This window comes from Rhizophagus irregularis, chromosome 12 (assembly GCF_026210795.1).
Source record: "Rhizophagus irregularis chromosome 12, complete sequence".
NCBI classification, from domain to species: Eukaryota; Fungi; Glomeromycota; class Glomeromycetes; order Glomerales; family Glomeraceae; genus Rhizophagus; species Rhizophagus irregularis.
The window spans coordinates 382,317-399,121 of NC_089440.1; the positions used below are offsets into that span (position 1 = coordinate 382,317).

Below are 16,805 nucleotides of genomic sequence, written 5' to 3' on the forward strand. Positions count from 1 at the left end.
AGCTAAATCATCATAAAGTCTTTTTTTTAAAAAAAAAGAAAATATTCTTCTGGTTTGACATGGAAAGAAATTATGTGTCAAACTTCCAGTACAGTAAATACTGTAGGTTGGATCGTATGATATTCTATTTCCACATGACTTGATATGATCTGACACCACGTGAATTCGGAATATACCGGGTTCCATTCCCACATATATTATTATAAACGAAAAAAAGTTATCTTTAATAACCTGATTCCTTTAATCCTCTTCGCTGAATTATAAACGCCCCAAAAATATACCGAAAAAATTAATTGATTAAAAGAAAAATATTTTAGTTATTTTAGTTTATTTAAAATTTTAAATTTTCTTTTGAATTGTATCGTATTAAGAAAAAAAAATGTATTGTTGATATATATTTCTTAAAAAAATTTCGTATTTCAAAAAAAAAAAAAAAAAAAAAATTTATTTTCTTAGAAATCATTTATCGAAATTCTTGCACATAATCAGAACGAATTATGTAATTTAAAATCTTATTTTTATTTTATTTTTTTTTTTAAATAATTCGCGTGAATTCTAATTTAAAAAATATCAGGTTTATCGATATGGCGAAAAGAGACCTTTAATTTAATAGTTAATTTGATTTTAGTTTAGGATTTACATATTTAGTTTAGTTTTTTTTTATATATATATGATTAGTGAACCTTTAAATTAGAATAGTTTTAGGATAATTTTAGGATAGTTTAGATAGTTATAAACTTAGTTATAGGGTTTAGTATTTCGATACTTTGCTCTAAGTATTTTAAAATTAATTATGTAAATTTTAAATTTAAAATAATTAATAAAATGCGTTACTATTTCTTTTTTTTTTTAAAAAAAAAAAGATATGGCGAAAAGAGTACGATGCACTGCAAATCCATTATAATCAAATTTCAAAATAGTTATTATATTTATTATATGACAAAAATAATATATTATAACTTTTCCAACTTTAAGATATCAGAAAACAAATTTGAACAATACATTTTTGCGATTTCGATAAATGAGTGTTGAAATATTTTCTGATTATATCAGTTAACTTCAGCCGGAATCAAAATTTTTATAATTCTGGCCAAAATTAAGAACAATTGCTCCAATTTTATTGGTTCTCGAACCATTTTGATTAAGGTCACGTTTGATCCGATATAGCGAATATCCGTTATGTCGAATAAAATTCTGATAATATAATTTTAGAAATATAGTATTATATCATAGTTGTAGAAAAGAATTTAGCAAGATTTTTTAATTTTTAAATTATATAAAATTTTAGATTTGTTTGAAAAATTCTAATTGAACGTACGAACGAAATTATTTAAAATTATTTACGTCTAAACTTTAATATATTCTTTACGAAAACTTAATTCCTCAATATGCAGTAACTGCATATTTACTAACAATGTAGTAACAATGCAGTTACTGCATATTAAGAATCGTATTTCCATAAACAGATAAAGGTTACTATCGAAATTTTTCTATCAAGATTGTTTTCTTTTTATTAAAAAACAAAAATTAAGGCGTAAAATATTTATATTAAATGCAAAAATACTTAATGAAAAGAATTAATTAATTAAAAAAAAAAATGTTGATGTATATTTTTCACAATTATTTTCTTTTTTCAAAAATAATTCCAGCATCGCTTGGACGTTTTACTGGACCAAATATGTTTGGTCCCTCAATTTTACCACTTTCAGTACGTAAATTATATTTTAATATAATATTATGTAAAAAGAATTTAATTTCGTTTACAGCAAGTTGTCTTCCAGGACATCTAAATAATTTAACGATAATTAGGTTATTTTATATTTGCAAAAGATATTTTTTTTTTAAAAAAAACAAAATTAAATTAAATGATACGTACGCGTGTTTACCACCTCCAAATATAACAAAGTTTTTACCGATTTTTGAAGCCGAAGCATTCGTATCTACATGTCTGAATGGTTCAAATGATTTTGGATTTGGTCCTTGTAAAGATTCATCTAGGTAAACATCATTCACATAAAGAAAGACTGGACGATTTTTTGGTACTTGTAATCCATTAGAGAACGTATAATCTTTTAATGCAATATGTGGAATTGTTGCAAAACCATCAGATAATCTTAAAGACTCTCTAACAAAACTGTCTAATTTTTCCATATTATTAAGTGCTTCAAATGGAAGTAAACCATTTTCATCTGCTACTTTTTGAACTTCCAATTGTTCTTCATATAATTCTTGTACATATTCAGGTCGAGATGCTAAATTCATAATAGCATGTGTACAACTATTTGATGTCGTATGAATCGATACGAAAATAAATAAACATAATTTATCTGATATTTCTTCATAATTAATATTATTAGGATCAAAACTTTCTTCTTCCATAATATCTTGAATGAAATCATCAGGACGTTTCCAAGAATTTCCATATTTTTCTTTCTCTTGTAACCGTTTAGTAATTTGATTTTTAAGGTGTTTAATAAGTACCTTTCGATGTTTAACTGCTGGATTATATAATTCTAAACTTAACAAAATATGTTTGACGAAATATTGAAGTCCTGGATAGATAAAATCAAGAAACGGTGGAATTCTCATAATTTTTACTGCATCAGTCGTAAATTCTGAAAATGTACTTATAACATCATCATATTGTGATTCCTCCTTTATAAAAGAAATATATATAAAAAAATGTAAATTTATAAAATTTTTCCAAAATAAAAAAATATATATATTAAATTATAAATATACTTACTTCACCAACAAACATATTTGCAATTGGATTAGCAATAATTCTAGTCATTAAAGGATATATATTTCTAATAACTTTTGGTTCATCACAATCACCGATATATCTTTGAGTGGCCAAATTGAGACATTTTTGCATACGTCCAGTATAAAATTTTAGTTTATTTATGATAGATTCTTTAAGTACTTTTGTCGAATTTGTAAATTTAATTAAACTTTTAAGCAATGAAGCTAATGGTAAAAATTTTTCGAATGCTCGTCCAAAATCAAATGAATCATCTCTTGTTAACACTTCTTGTATATGTTCTTTTCCTATAAGATCGTAAAAGAAATTTATTAATTCGATTATAAAAATTTGTTTGTTTTATCGTTGATTTATCATAAAATGACATATATCTTACCAACAAATGTATTTACTTCACCCCAAATATATAAACTGAAAATATCACCGTACTAATACAATAATTGAAAAGTTAATTAACGTTAATTAAATTTTTTGACGCCAAAAAATTCGTAAGTTTACAGAATTTAACAAACCTCTTTTCTACATTGTTTAAGGAGTCCTTCACTATTGGTCACAAAATCATAAGTATGTCCAATAATTGGATATTTATAACGAACGAGTGGTGGCATATCCTAAAAATATATATATATATATAAAATAAATAAAATAAATTAAAATAAAAAATAAAAATAAAATTCGATAATTTTTATCATACCAATTTTGGATCACGCATACGCTTCAAAACGTAAAGCGTTACCAATAGTACAGATCCTAAAATAATCGTTTGATACATTTTTTTTCTTTTTTTTTTAAAAAAAAAGATATTTAGGAAGAGTTTAATTTTTTTTTTAACAAAAATGATACACGCTTTTATATATATCTGATGTTGAATTTTATCATCAAATGACGCAGTAATTTCTCATTGCTAAATGAGAATCTAAAAATAACGCCAAGTAAATAAGTAAAGTTTTTTTGTTTGTAAATATAAGGAATAATTAATGTTTCAGCATATTGATTCACCAACTCCTAAATACGGAAAATTCTTTCTATATTTGGATATTTCAGGCCGAAATTTATCCGTTATTAATCACGTGAATATATAAGAAGTTACATTTTATTATATTATAACCTAATTCGAATAGTTTTATTTCCCAAATCCGGTAAGTAAAAATTACTGCGAAATTTGCGGACCGCATGATTTTGATCCAATAACATTCAGTTATCCACTATTTGAATATGTATTAGAGTATATAAATATAGGAAAAAACTCGAGACAATGGGGTGTATCATCTACCATCAACAACCTATAACATGATAACCGCTTATTATTATGCTATTTTTAGCATTTAATAAGCATTTAATTATTATCAAATCTTTTATTACCTTTTTATGTACAATAAATTTATTTTTTAAAATAATAAATACAATAAACTATGCGTTTATTAAATGCTAAATGTTATATCACAAATGTTAAATAAGCGGTAAATTTTGCGCAGATTTGTCTAAAGTATCATAAAAGTTTTATTATTGGAGATTTTTTGACGATCACGGTTGTCTTGCTTCATTAGTCATTACGTAGTTCGAAAATTATGCGCACGTCTACACAGTACAATTTCTAGTATAATTTAATTTATTACGAGTACCTCGTGAATCAAATAATATAGTCGCTCCTGTTCAACAGCTCATAAAAATTTTTACATAAAATAATAAAAAGTTATAGTTCGAAAAATGTATTCGCAACTGGTTAATTCTACTATATCCGACAAAGAGATAAAATGAGAGAATTTACCTTTTAATATTACTAAACGTGAATATTTTATTATAAATATATTATAACCGGGATTATCAGACAATCTTGTTGGCATAAACGTATGCAATTGCACCATCGGTGGTTTCAGTGAAACTAGATAAATCTATTGTACTATATTCCATACAATTTCTAGTCATACCTTTCGGGATCTATGTCTCAATGAGTATATAATATTTACACCATAATCTCGTATACTTTTGTATAATTTTATTCTATCTTAAAAAAAATTTTTTTATTTTTATTTCTATAAAGTTATTTGATTCTATCTTAAAAATGTGTATAGTTTTAATTTATCTCATTACATTGAATTATTTTCTGACTATGTGTTAAATATTTTCGTAAAAATATTATTCCTTATTACAACAATGACTATTTCCTGTTCCATAATTTAATTTTTTTGTTCCAGTGATTGAATTTTTCCTTGTAACGAGTTTATAATAGAGTTCGTTGTATTCTTATTTAAAAAAAGTAACGCCTTCTTGTTTCAATTCTCTTCCAACGAGTTAATTTTTGAAAAGAACGGCTTTGGAATGAATATCTGTTGACACTTGACATATTAGAGAAATTAGTCGTGTCAGATGCAAGGATTGTTGATGATTGAGAGCGTTCGCTTGGAATATTATTTGTCATTTGATCAATTAATAAGAGTATAATTAAAGATTACAGAAAATATTTACTTTAATATACTCATGTGCACAAAAATCGTCTTTACCACAGTCTCTTCTTCTATTTAAATCCTACCAGAGAAAAACAACTCTAATATTATACACCCGAGAGATTCTTTGGTAAAAGCTTCAACATCTATATTAGGTACTACTAATATATAAAATATATTAGCCTTTAACATTAAAATATTTTGTAACTTCATTTTCATATCCGTACTAAGGATTCAATCTTATGAAAAAGGAAAATATAAAATAAATTACATTTGCACTTTTAAGCTTCATACAAAGATTTCAAATGTACCCTGTAAAAATTTGGTAATAAATCTAGAAATATGTATATATAATTACCTAAAAAAAGAGATACCTAAAGAAAGAAAGTTCATTGCTTTAAAGATTTTTAGATTTTTAAAAGATACTAAAGATAATGAAAGAAATAATTTCCAGATTAATGGATTTGTATATATAATAAACGCGTGATTAAAGCCCTACTTTGACTTGACTCTTAGACTAATTCGATTAATAAAAAACATCAAAAATGCTTTTTAATAGAAACGACATTAGAAATCTAACTTTTTTTAGAAAAAAAGCTTTTAAGGTCGATTTTAGCCAAAAAAAAAATCGATCGGAATTATCTATCCATTCTATCCATTAAATTATCCGCAAATCAAATACTTTAAAATCGCTTTTCTTAACCATTACAAAAACATGTGATATCGATTAAGCTTTTTCCCTAAAAAATGTCAAAGAATGACGTACATTTAACACTGGAAAAATGGGTGGTACAAAAAAAATTTTGGGCTCATTTTTGACTGTTCACTAATAAATTTAGGGACTTAAATAAAATTTGTGACTAAAATACTGTCAAATATTTATTTAATTTGACATGACGGGCGAGGCATTTCATAAATCCGCCGTGATGAGTTTTACTTAATTAAAATTTAAAAAAAATGCATGTTAACGTTATATTAACTTAACGTTAACGTTAACTTTTTGTTCATTTCTTAACGTTAAATTAACCATCCACCACCCACAAGCCACAAAGGCCACAATACCAAAGATCTTTTTTACTTTTTAATTAATAATTATTAATAAATAATAAAAAAAAAATATCAAAAGAAATTACCATAGAATTATTTCATAAAACAATTTGATCGGTAAATTTATATTGTAACAAGATTACCAGGTTGAGCTGGTGGTTTTAATTTTAATCTGTCCTCATGTTTCTAATTTTGACCTCCACGATTCTCTTTATGTAGTAGTTGGTGGGTTCTGGAAGTAGAAGCTGATCATGCTTGATGTTTATCTTAAGACTTTTGGTAAGACTTTTGCTGCCCCGCATCGCCAACGGTTTTGAGACATTATGAAGGTATCACGTGCTTGATATTTTTTATCTGTACGTGCTTTGATGTTTTTATCTGTACGTGCTTGATGGTTTTATCCGACCATGCTTGACATTTTTATCCGTCCGTGCTTTATGTTTTTATCTGATGTTTTTGTCCAACTGTGTTTGATTTAATCCAACTATACTCGATAATTTTATCTTTGTCAAAAATTAGTTTCTTTGTCAGCACAGGGTTGATATTTTGTCGGTCACATGTTTTTAAGTTTAGCGTAGTTTTAAAAAAATTTTTTTGTTTGATAGAATTTCTTTGGGAGTTTTTTTTAATAGGTGAAAGTATATTTTGACGGAGAATTTTATTAGAGAATTTTTTCTTAATAGGGGGATTGTTTTGATAGAGAATTTCGGTAAAGATTTTTTTTTCTAATAGGAGAGGAATTTTTTTTTTGATATAGAAATTCTTTTTAAAATTTTTTTAATAGGTAAGAATCTTTGAATTTTTTTAATAGGGAAAATGTGTTTTTTTATGGAAGATTTTCGTTAGAAATTTTCTTTAATCGGGGATATTTTTTTGATTGAGATTTTCATTAGAGAATTGTTGGTTGAAAAGTTTTTTGGCTTGAAATTTTTTTTTTAATAAAGAATTTCATTAGAGATTTTTTTTTTATAAAAAATTGATTCATCTTATTTCCCATCACTTCTTTTCATATCGGAATGTCGATCATTTTGGCCAAAATTAACGTCTCCCATCACTCCTTTTCATCTCCCATCACTTCTTTTCGTCTTCCATCACTCCTCTTCATCTTCCCATCATTTCTTCGTCTCCCATCACTCCCCTTCGTCTCTCATCACTCCTTTGCATCTCCCATCAATTCTTTTCGTCTCCCATCACTCCTTTTATCTCTCATCATGTCCTATTTCTCCTTTTGTTTCCTATCACTTCTCATTACTATTTTTTACTCCCTTTTATCTTCTATTACTTTCCATTACTCCATTGTTATTTCATTTTTTTTATTAGCATCTTTCCCCTTGATCATTGTAATTTAATTATCTTTTATTTGTAATTATTGTTTCTTTTATTTGTACACTTCAATAAAGTGATTTTTTTCTTTAAAATCGTAAATGTGTGACTTGAATTTTGATATTTGCAAATAAAATTTCATTAAATAAGATTATTTTGAATAAATATGTTTACAAAAATTTTTTTATAAAATATCTTTTGAAATAATAACCGATCAAAAATTAGATACATCAAAGTAGGTGTTTAAAAAGCCAATTATTTAATATTATTAATGATAAAAAGAAAAAACACTTCAAACAAATTTCTGTTATATACTTTTTTAAAATTTAAAAACTTTTTATGTAAATTTGTAAAAAAATTTTTATGAAATTAAAAAAATATTAAAACTAAAAAAAAAAATGTTAAAAATTAAAGTTAAAAATGGAATCAAGAAAAACCAAACTAAAGAAAATTATTAAATAAAGTAAGATAAATTTTTTTAAAAAAAATACAGTCAGACCTCCATAATTGCACACCCCTTGGGACCATATGCATAATTTTCAAATAGTGCATTTAAAGAGGGTGTGCATTTATAGAGGTAAAATAATTAGAGATCATAGTATAAGCTTGGGACCGAACTAGAGGGTGCATTTAGGGAGTGGGTGCAATTATGGAGAGTGCAATTATAGAGGTCTGACTGTACCATAAAAATAAATTCTAGAAATTTGAAATTATTAAAATGAAACAAATAAAAAAAAAAAAAAAATACTAATGATTAATTTTTATTTTATTACTTTGTAGGCGAGCCATCTTGAGCTTTTTTGAGCCGGCATCAAGCCAATTTATTAAGTATGGCTCGGCTTGCAAGCTGGCTCGGCTCAGTATATAAAATTTGCTTAATTTACTATGCTATTTAGGATTCTATCATAGTTTTTTTTTAATTTTATCTTAATCTTATTTATGTTATTAAATATTTTAGTCTCTAATGAAATTCTTTATTAAAAAAAATAAATTTCAAGCCAAAATTCTCAATACTCTTATTAAAAATAAACTGTTTTCAATAAAATTTTCTATTGAGACTTCTAACAAAATTCTCCATCAAAAAAATAAAAAACTTTTCAACCAACAATTCTCTAATGAATTCTCAATCAAAAAAAATATCCCCGATTAAGAAAAATTTCTAACGAAAATCTTCCATAAAAAAACACATTTTCCCTATTAAAAAAAAAAATTCAAAGATTCTTACCTATTAAAAAAAATTCTCAAAAGAATTTCTATATCAAAAAAAAAATTCCTCTCCTATTAAAAAAAAAATCTTTGCCGAAATTCTCCTAATAAAATTCTCCGTCAAAAAATACTTTCACCTATTAAAAAAACTTTTCAAAAGAAATTCTTTATCAAGGAAAACTCCCTCCTATTAAAAAAAAAATTCTTACCTCATTTGTTAAAAAAATATCTGACAAAATTATTTTTATCAAAAAAAATCAAAAATTCTCCAAAGAATTTTCTGCAAAAAAAAAAATTCTCAATGAATTCTCTATCAAAAAAAAAATCCTGTTAAAAAAAATTGTTCCAACAAATTAGGTATATGTCCAAAAAAAAAATCTTATTGGAGAATTTTTTTTTAATAAGATTTTTTTTTTAATAATATTTTTTTTTAATGAAATTTAAATTTTTTAACGAAATTATCCATCGAAAAAAAAAACTCAGAAATGTCTCTATTAATAAAAAAATTCTCTAACGAAATTTTTTATCAAAAAAGTCTTTTATTAAAAAAAAAATTCCAAAAGAATTTTATCAAAAAAAGCCTTTGCCTATATTAAAAATAAACATTCTCTACAAAATTTGTTTTATAAAAAAAAAGCCAATAAAATAAAAAAAAATTCTTCGTGTAAAAACTATGCTAAACTTAAAAAACATGATTGACAAAATATCATCCCTGTGCTGATATCATCCCTGTGCTGACAAAGAAACTAATTTTGACAATAAAGTTGGACAAAAACATCAAGTACAGATAGATAAAACCTCAAGCATGGACAGATAAAATACCAAGCACGAAAAGATAAAAACATCAAGCATCATGTACAGATAAAACATCAAGCATGTACAGATAAACATCAGCACAATGTCTGATAATTTTGTCGAGGAATTACTTGTGAAGTTATAATTATTTGAACCTGATAAGCATGATTAGAGATGGCAACGGTCGGTCATGGTCAGTCATCGGTCGGTCATAACTGGTCAAGAACCTTTGACTGACCGACCGACCATTTGACTGACCGGTCTGACCGACCGGTTAACCGACCATTTGACCGACTGGTTAACCGATCCTGAAAACGTTTGCGAAATGTAATTTAATTGAAATACTTAATAAAAAACATTTTTGCAACGTTTTCTATTAAAATAATTAAAAAAACATTTGCGAAACATTTTTTTTATTAAATTACATTTCGCAAACATTTTCAGGATCGGTCGAATGGTCGGTCAAACGGTCGGTCAGAGGTCTTTGACCGACCGATATCGGTCACGGTCATGACCAGTCATAACCGGTTAATGACCATGACCGTTGCCATCCCTAAGCATGATCGACAAACAAGTTACTTGGTTTTATTTATTAAAGGATCAACATTTTATCAAAATTCGTAATTTCATATGATTGTACACCATGAAAGATCGTACAATGCTACAATGACTAAAAAAAATGTGGTGTAACTGACACAAATATATAAATGTTAATTTGTGCAAATACTAAGCATTCTTTATCCCGTACGAAACAATTTAGTTCAAACTTTTGTTAAAAAATGCCTTTCGAATGTCCTCAAGATGTTGCCAATGATTATGAGAGTTTACTTACTAATACTAATATAGTAGATTATGATGTTATTATTTATGCTGGTAATAACAATAGAGAAATTTATGCACACTCATTTGTATTACGTACAAGGTCTCAATATTTTCGTACAGAATTCTCTAATGGATCGTTTAATAGGGAGAATGGAAATTTTATTTTTAATTTACCTAATATTACCCCTCAATTATTTAATATGATTTTAAGGTATAGTAAAAGTTACTTGTACATGGATATCATACAAAATGCTAATAATTTGCTTGCTAAATTTCAGATTTATTTATTGCGGAAAGATTGATTTGGATCAATTACTAGCTGGATCTGATATTTTAAATCTTTTGATAGCAGTAAATGAGATTAATATTCAAAGATTAATCGACTATATTCAGGAATATTTGATTAAAAATAAAGATGATTATGTACAACAAAATTCTATTGAAATTCTTGAAAAGATTCATCAAAATAATGCTTTTATAGTTTTACAGAATATTTGCATCAAGAAAATTTGTGAAGATCCTCAAAGATTACTTAATTCAAGTAATTTTAACAGTTTAAGTACATCTTTATTGGCGTTACTATTTAACAGGGACGATTTACCGCTAGACGAAATTGTTATCTGGGATAATTTGATTAGATGGTGTCGGGCTCAACATTCTAGCATTCCACAAGATCCTACACAATGGAATAATGACAATATCACAAATATGGAGAGAACTATTCATAGATTTATTCCATTGATAAGGTTTTGTCATATTTCTCCGGAAAATTTTGCTACCAGAGTATTTCCATTTAGAGAAATATTACCAAATAATTTAGTTAATAATATGATTCAATTTAACATGACTAAAAATCAGCAATTCAATAATGATAGGCGACCTCCTAGATGTTACATTGATTCTGTTATAATTGACCGAAATCACATTGCAGTTTTTGCAAATTGGATTTATAGGAAAGATAATTCTGTGGATACATTCCTTATAGGTTTAATCTTTTATATAGAGCCAGCAGGGATGGTAACGAATGTGCAGTATTTCATGAAAAATGTGGTAATGGTGCTACTATTGTTATTGTAAAAGTTCTAGGTTCGGAACAAATAGTTGGAGGATATAACCCACTTAGTTGGCATCCAAATGCGAGTGTAGAATGGAAATCTACTCGCGATAGCTTTTTGTTCTCATTTGCAAATAGAAATAACCTTGACAGTGCAAAAGTTGGTTATAGTAATGGTGATGCATATTCTATAGGTCGTAATTCTGATGGTATTCATGGTCCAATATTTGGTAGGGGTATTGATTTAAATCTTTATAAAAATGTTTGGTATAGCGATAAATCAGTATCTTATCCTAAAATAGATATACCAAAAAAGTTTATTGCAGATGACTATGAAGTTTTTCAAGTCATCAAAAAATAACTATTTAACATTCAATGCATGTAGTAAAAAAAAAAAATATTAAATTATCTAAGGAATAAACTGTATTTTATTTATACTATTTGATTAAGTCATTTTCTTTATCATTATTAATTTTACGTTATATCTGTTAAATGATTAAAAATAAATCCTTTTTTTTTAAATAATTCTAAATTTCTAATTCCAAATTATTATTTATTAAAAGAAATATTATAATTTATTTCAACAATCTGATAAATAGTCATCAATCTAATGCTTGTAATCATTTTTATAAAGTGATAATTTGAAAATTTTTCTTCATACTTACTTATTATTAGGAATAATTTAGTGTTTCGTCAAATCATCAATACTCTCTCTTAATTTTTTATCTCTAATACAATTTCTTACCTAAAATCTCAAAGATTTCAATGATCTTCTCAAGGCAAATAATATTTATATCATTTTTCCTATAATAATTATATGAATACTTACTAAACAATTCATATATGGTGAATTTCTTCCAGGCTATTCATGTATTTTATCTGGTTTACACAGTGAAATTCGATAATCCGGATCACGTGAACATTAACCAATAAAATTTAAGTAACATGATGTTGTGAATCTTAACTTTGGCCAGAATTATAAAAATCTTAATTCCGGCTGAAGTTATGTATTACTTATATCTTCAATTAAAAATATTTTATATTCATTTTCATGAACTCTGCGACTTAAAACTAAGATGAAAAAATTAAATTATAGCGTATATTAGTTTTATTAGTATGAATTTTTTGAAGATTCAGTATAATAGTAGATTTTCAGTATATTAAAATTTTTTCGCTATACCGGATATTCCGATAAACCGGATATTTTTAGTGGAACCGATAGATCCGGTTTATTGAATTTCGCTGTGTACATTCTAGTTATATAAAATTTGTTTGTCATATAAATGGTGCAATGCTTGTACTTGTGATCAATGCTTCTATATTATTTTCATATAATAAAGGGTGTTTAATAAGAAAAAAAGAAAAAAGATATTTACTTTATCTTTTTCAATTAGGGAGAATTTTGATATAGCAATGGACCAATGTATTTGTAAAGGTAAAGCATATAACATGAATAATAACTAATATAAATTAGAATCATTCAAAATTATTAAAACAAACTTGCAATATAATAAAACTAGTTTTGTGTGATACCCAAGAACCTGAAGGTAAATATAATATACAAAGTAAAATTGAAATATTAAGATTTTTATTTATTAAAAAAACTTAATTATAAATAATCAAATATAATTAAACCAAATTTGCAATATAACAAAACTAGTTTCCAGTAATATTGAAGAAATTGGCACCGGTGAATCTAGAGGTATATCAAACAGGCTGAAATATTAAATTTTTATTTATAAACAATTCAAATACTATCTAGGATAACTATATTATATAAAAATTATAATAAATATTTAGCTCGTAAGTTAATAATGAATTACTCATTATTTTTATTGTATTCCATACAACTAAATAATTTATTTAATAATAATACTATAGTTGGTAAGTTATCAGTTATTTAAATCTTTAGTCCTTTACTTTATTTATTATACAAAACATTCAAATAACTAAATTCTTTGTTTAAATAACTATTTAATAATTAATTATATTACAGATGGTAAGTTACAATATATTATATTATATTTATTTGTTTAATATTTTAACATAATTCAACTAATTATATTCTTAATTTAAATAACTAGATTGTAAGTAATATATTTAATTTACAGTAAATACTTTTATATTATCTATATTTAACTAATTAATAATTAATAATACTACAGGGTGTAAGTTATATGATATCTATATTTATATTATTTACGTAATTTAACTAATTTCTTTATTTAAAAAATTATTTCATAGATGGTAAGTTATTTATTAATTTTATTATTACTTATTGTTATAATATTTACATATAATTTAAACTAACCAATTTATTTATTTAAAAAATTATTTAATAATATAGAATGTAAGTTATTTATTTAATTCTATTATTATATATTGTTATAATATTTACATATAATTTAAACTAACTAATTTCTTTATCCAAAAATTATTTTGTAATTTAATTTAGTTTGTAAGTCATAATTTATTTATTTAATTCTATTGTTACTTAGTATTGTTATAATATTTACATATAATTTAAGCTAACTAATTTTTTTATTTAAAAAATTATTTTGTAATTTATAAGTCATAATTTATTTATTTTAATTCTATTATTATTACTTATTGTTATAATATTTGCATATAATTTAAATCAACTAATTTCTTTATTTAATAGAACGTAAGTTATAAGTATTTTTATTACTTATTGTTAAATATTTACATATAATTTAAACTAATTTCTTTATTTAAAAATTATTTATGATCTAGCTTGTAAGTAACTCTATTGTTATATATTTTATATAATATTTATTTGTTAACTGAATTCTTTCATTTAAAAAATATCTGTTACTTTAGTCGGTAAGTTGTAAATCATAGGTTATTTTATGTATTTATTTAAAAATTAAGACTTATATTTCATTAAATTCCTATTTAAATTTTAGAGTAAGTAATAATTTATTTTGTATAAATCATAATTAGGGATGGCAACGGTCGGTCATGGTCGGTCATCGGTCGGTCATAACCGGTCAAGAACCTTTGACCGACCGACCGACCGTTGACTGACCGGTCTAACCGACCGGTTAACCGACCGTTTGACCGACCGTTTGACCGATCCTGAAAACGTTTGCGAAACGTAATTTAATTGAAATACTTAATAAAAAACGTTTTCGCAACGTTTTCTATTAAAATAATTAAAAAAACGTTTGCGAAACATTTTTTTTATTAAATTACGTTTCGCAAACGTTTTCAGGATCGGTCAAACGGTCGGTCAAACGGTCGGTTAACCGGTCGGTCAGAGGTCTTTGACCGACCGATATCGGTCACGGTCATGACCGGTCATAACCGGTTAATGACCGTGACCGTTGCCATCCCTAATCATAATACAATCTATAATATAATTTTAATTTTTTAAATTTATAGATTTGGGAAAAGTGAAAATAAAATTATAGATGATTTTATTCTTGAAAAAAAATTAAGATGGATTCCTTATAACAAATTTAAAAATTTTGTATATCTTAATGAAGGAGGATTTGGTACTGTAATATACAAAGCTATTTGGTTAAAGAATAATGATGATGATGATGTAGAAGTAATTCTTAAATATCACAAGAATTTAAATGAAAACTTAAATGAATTTTTGAAAGAAGTATGATAGTTATAATTTGCTATTTGTAATTTAAATTAAAATTTAATTATATTAATAAATTATTATTATTTTTTCTAGTGGGAATATAATGCAATTGTTTTAAGTTCAAACGATATTATAAACTTTTATGGATTCACAGAAGATCCAAATACATCGAAATATATGGTAGTAATGGATTATGCAAATAAAGGTAATTTAAGAGAAAATTTAACAGGAATAGTCGAAAATAATTGGAATCAAAAATTACTTATGTTGTACGAAATTATTTCTGGACTTAATAAGATACATGAAGAAAAACTTATTCATTGTGATATTCATGATGGTAATATTTTAAATCATGATGGTGAAAAATTTATATTAGTGATTTAGGATTATGTCAACCTGTAAAATCGTTTTTGAAAAAGTATGATATTTATGGTGTTATATCATTTATGGCACCTGAAATTTTAAGAGGTAGATCTTATACTCCAGCTAGTGATATATATAGTTTTTCTATGATTATGTGGGAGTTTACATCTGGAATACCACCATTTAATAATAGAGCACATGATCTTCAACTTACTTTAAGTATTTGTAAAGGTGAACGTCCTGAAATTATTGAAAATACTCCACAATGTTATGTAGATTTAATGAAAAAATGTTGGAATGAAGATCCATTAAAAAGACCATCTTCTGAAGAAGTATTAAAAATTATTAAAAAATGGATTTTCCATCCTGATGATGATGAAATTAATGAAAAATTAAAAAGCAACATTATGGAATTTATAAATGCACCAATTGGGAGTAACAAACTTGCTACTAAATCTCATCCTGAAGCATGTTTTACAAGTCGCTTACTTGATTTTACTAGTAAAAAATTGAATGAAATTCTTGAAAGTGAAAATTCACAAACATATCATGCAAGACATTCAGATTTGAATGTTTGTGTAATTAGAGATTTGAAGTCATTAGGTATATATTATAATATATAAAAATTAATCTTGCAAATTATTTATATGAAATTAATTAATTTATTTAATTATTAAAACAGATGAGAATACTAGTAAAAAGTTGAATGAAATTCCTGAAAGTGAAGATTCACGAGCTAGTGTAAAAGCAAATGAAGTGCTAGTAAGTGAAGATTTAAATGATTATATAATTAAGGGACTGGGTCATTAGGTATGTACTATGATATATAAAAGAATTAATCTTGCAAAATTGCTATTTATGTTAAATTAATTTTATTTAATATTAATTATTTAGATATTAAAGCAGATGAAAATTAACTAATCATTGTTTGTAAATTATAGTTTTATAACTTTTCCAATTATGAGATATAAATTATCAAAATAATATTTCCAATAATAATGTAAAATTTTTTATACTTATTCCAATAGCTGATTGTACTTAACTTAATTTATATTTCAGTTGTTGACATTTATTTTTAATATTATTTAAATATTTTGTTAAGAAACTACACAAATGATATCTGCTGGATTATACAAAGCATTTTTTTTTCTTGATAAACAAACTTTATTCTATTTTGATGTACAAGTACAAATGTACTTACTAAAATGAACATATATATTAATTTATTGCTTGATGTAATCAAATTAAAAAAAATTCAAATGTATAATAAATTATTATGTCACAAATCACAGTAAATAGTTCACTTGTTTATCAATAAGAAACCTTATCGTTCATCATATTTTTATTAAACATGATGGCAATAACACATGA

General features: G+C 25.0%; 2 protein-coding genes across 2 annotated transcripts; one reads left to right on the plus strand and one right to left on the minus strand.

Moving 5' to 3' along the window:
* Window positions 1-1,490: 1,490 nt before the first annotated feature.
* Window positions 1,491-3,536, minus strand: OCT59_003682 (uncharacterized protein; the record flags this gene model as incomplete). The annotated part of the gene is made up of 6 exons (XM_025315315.2): window positions 1,491-1,786; window positions 1,877-2,655; window positions 2,747-3,051; window positions 3,141-3,192; window positions 3,277-3,375; window positions 3,459-3,536. 6 exons carry the CDS (start codon window positions 3,534-3,536, stop codon window positions 1,621-1,623), a joined length of 1,479 nt encoding a protein of 492 aa, XP_025183096.1. The 3' UTR covers window positions 1,491-1,620.
* Window positions 3,537-14,768: 11,232 nt separating this feature from the next.
* Window positions 14,769-16,351, plus strand: OCT59_003683 (uncharacterized protein; the record flags this gene model as incomplete). The annotated part of the gene is made up of 6 exons (XM_066147806.1): window positions 14,769-14,785; window positions 14,861-15,086; window positions 15,165-15,276; window positions 15,711-16,037; window positions 16,117-16,236; window positions 16,329-16,351. 6 exons carry the CDS (start codon window positions 14,769-14,771, stop codon window positions 16,349-16,351), a joined length of 825 nt encoding a protein of 274 aa, XP_065996474.1.
* Between the last annotated feature and the right edge of the window lie 454 nt (window positions 16,352-16,805).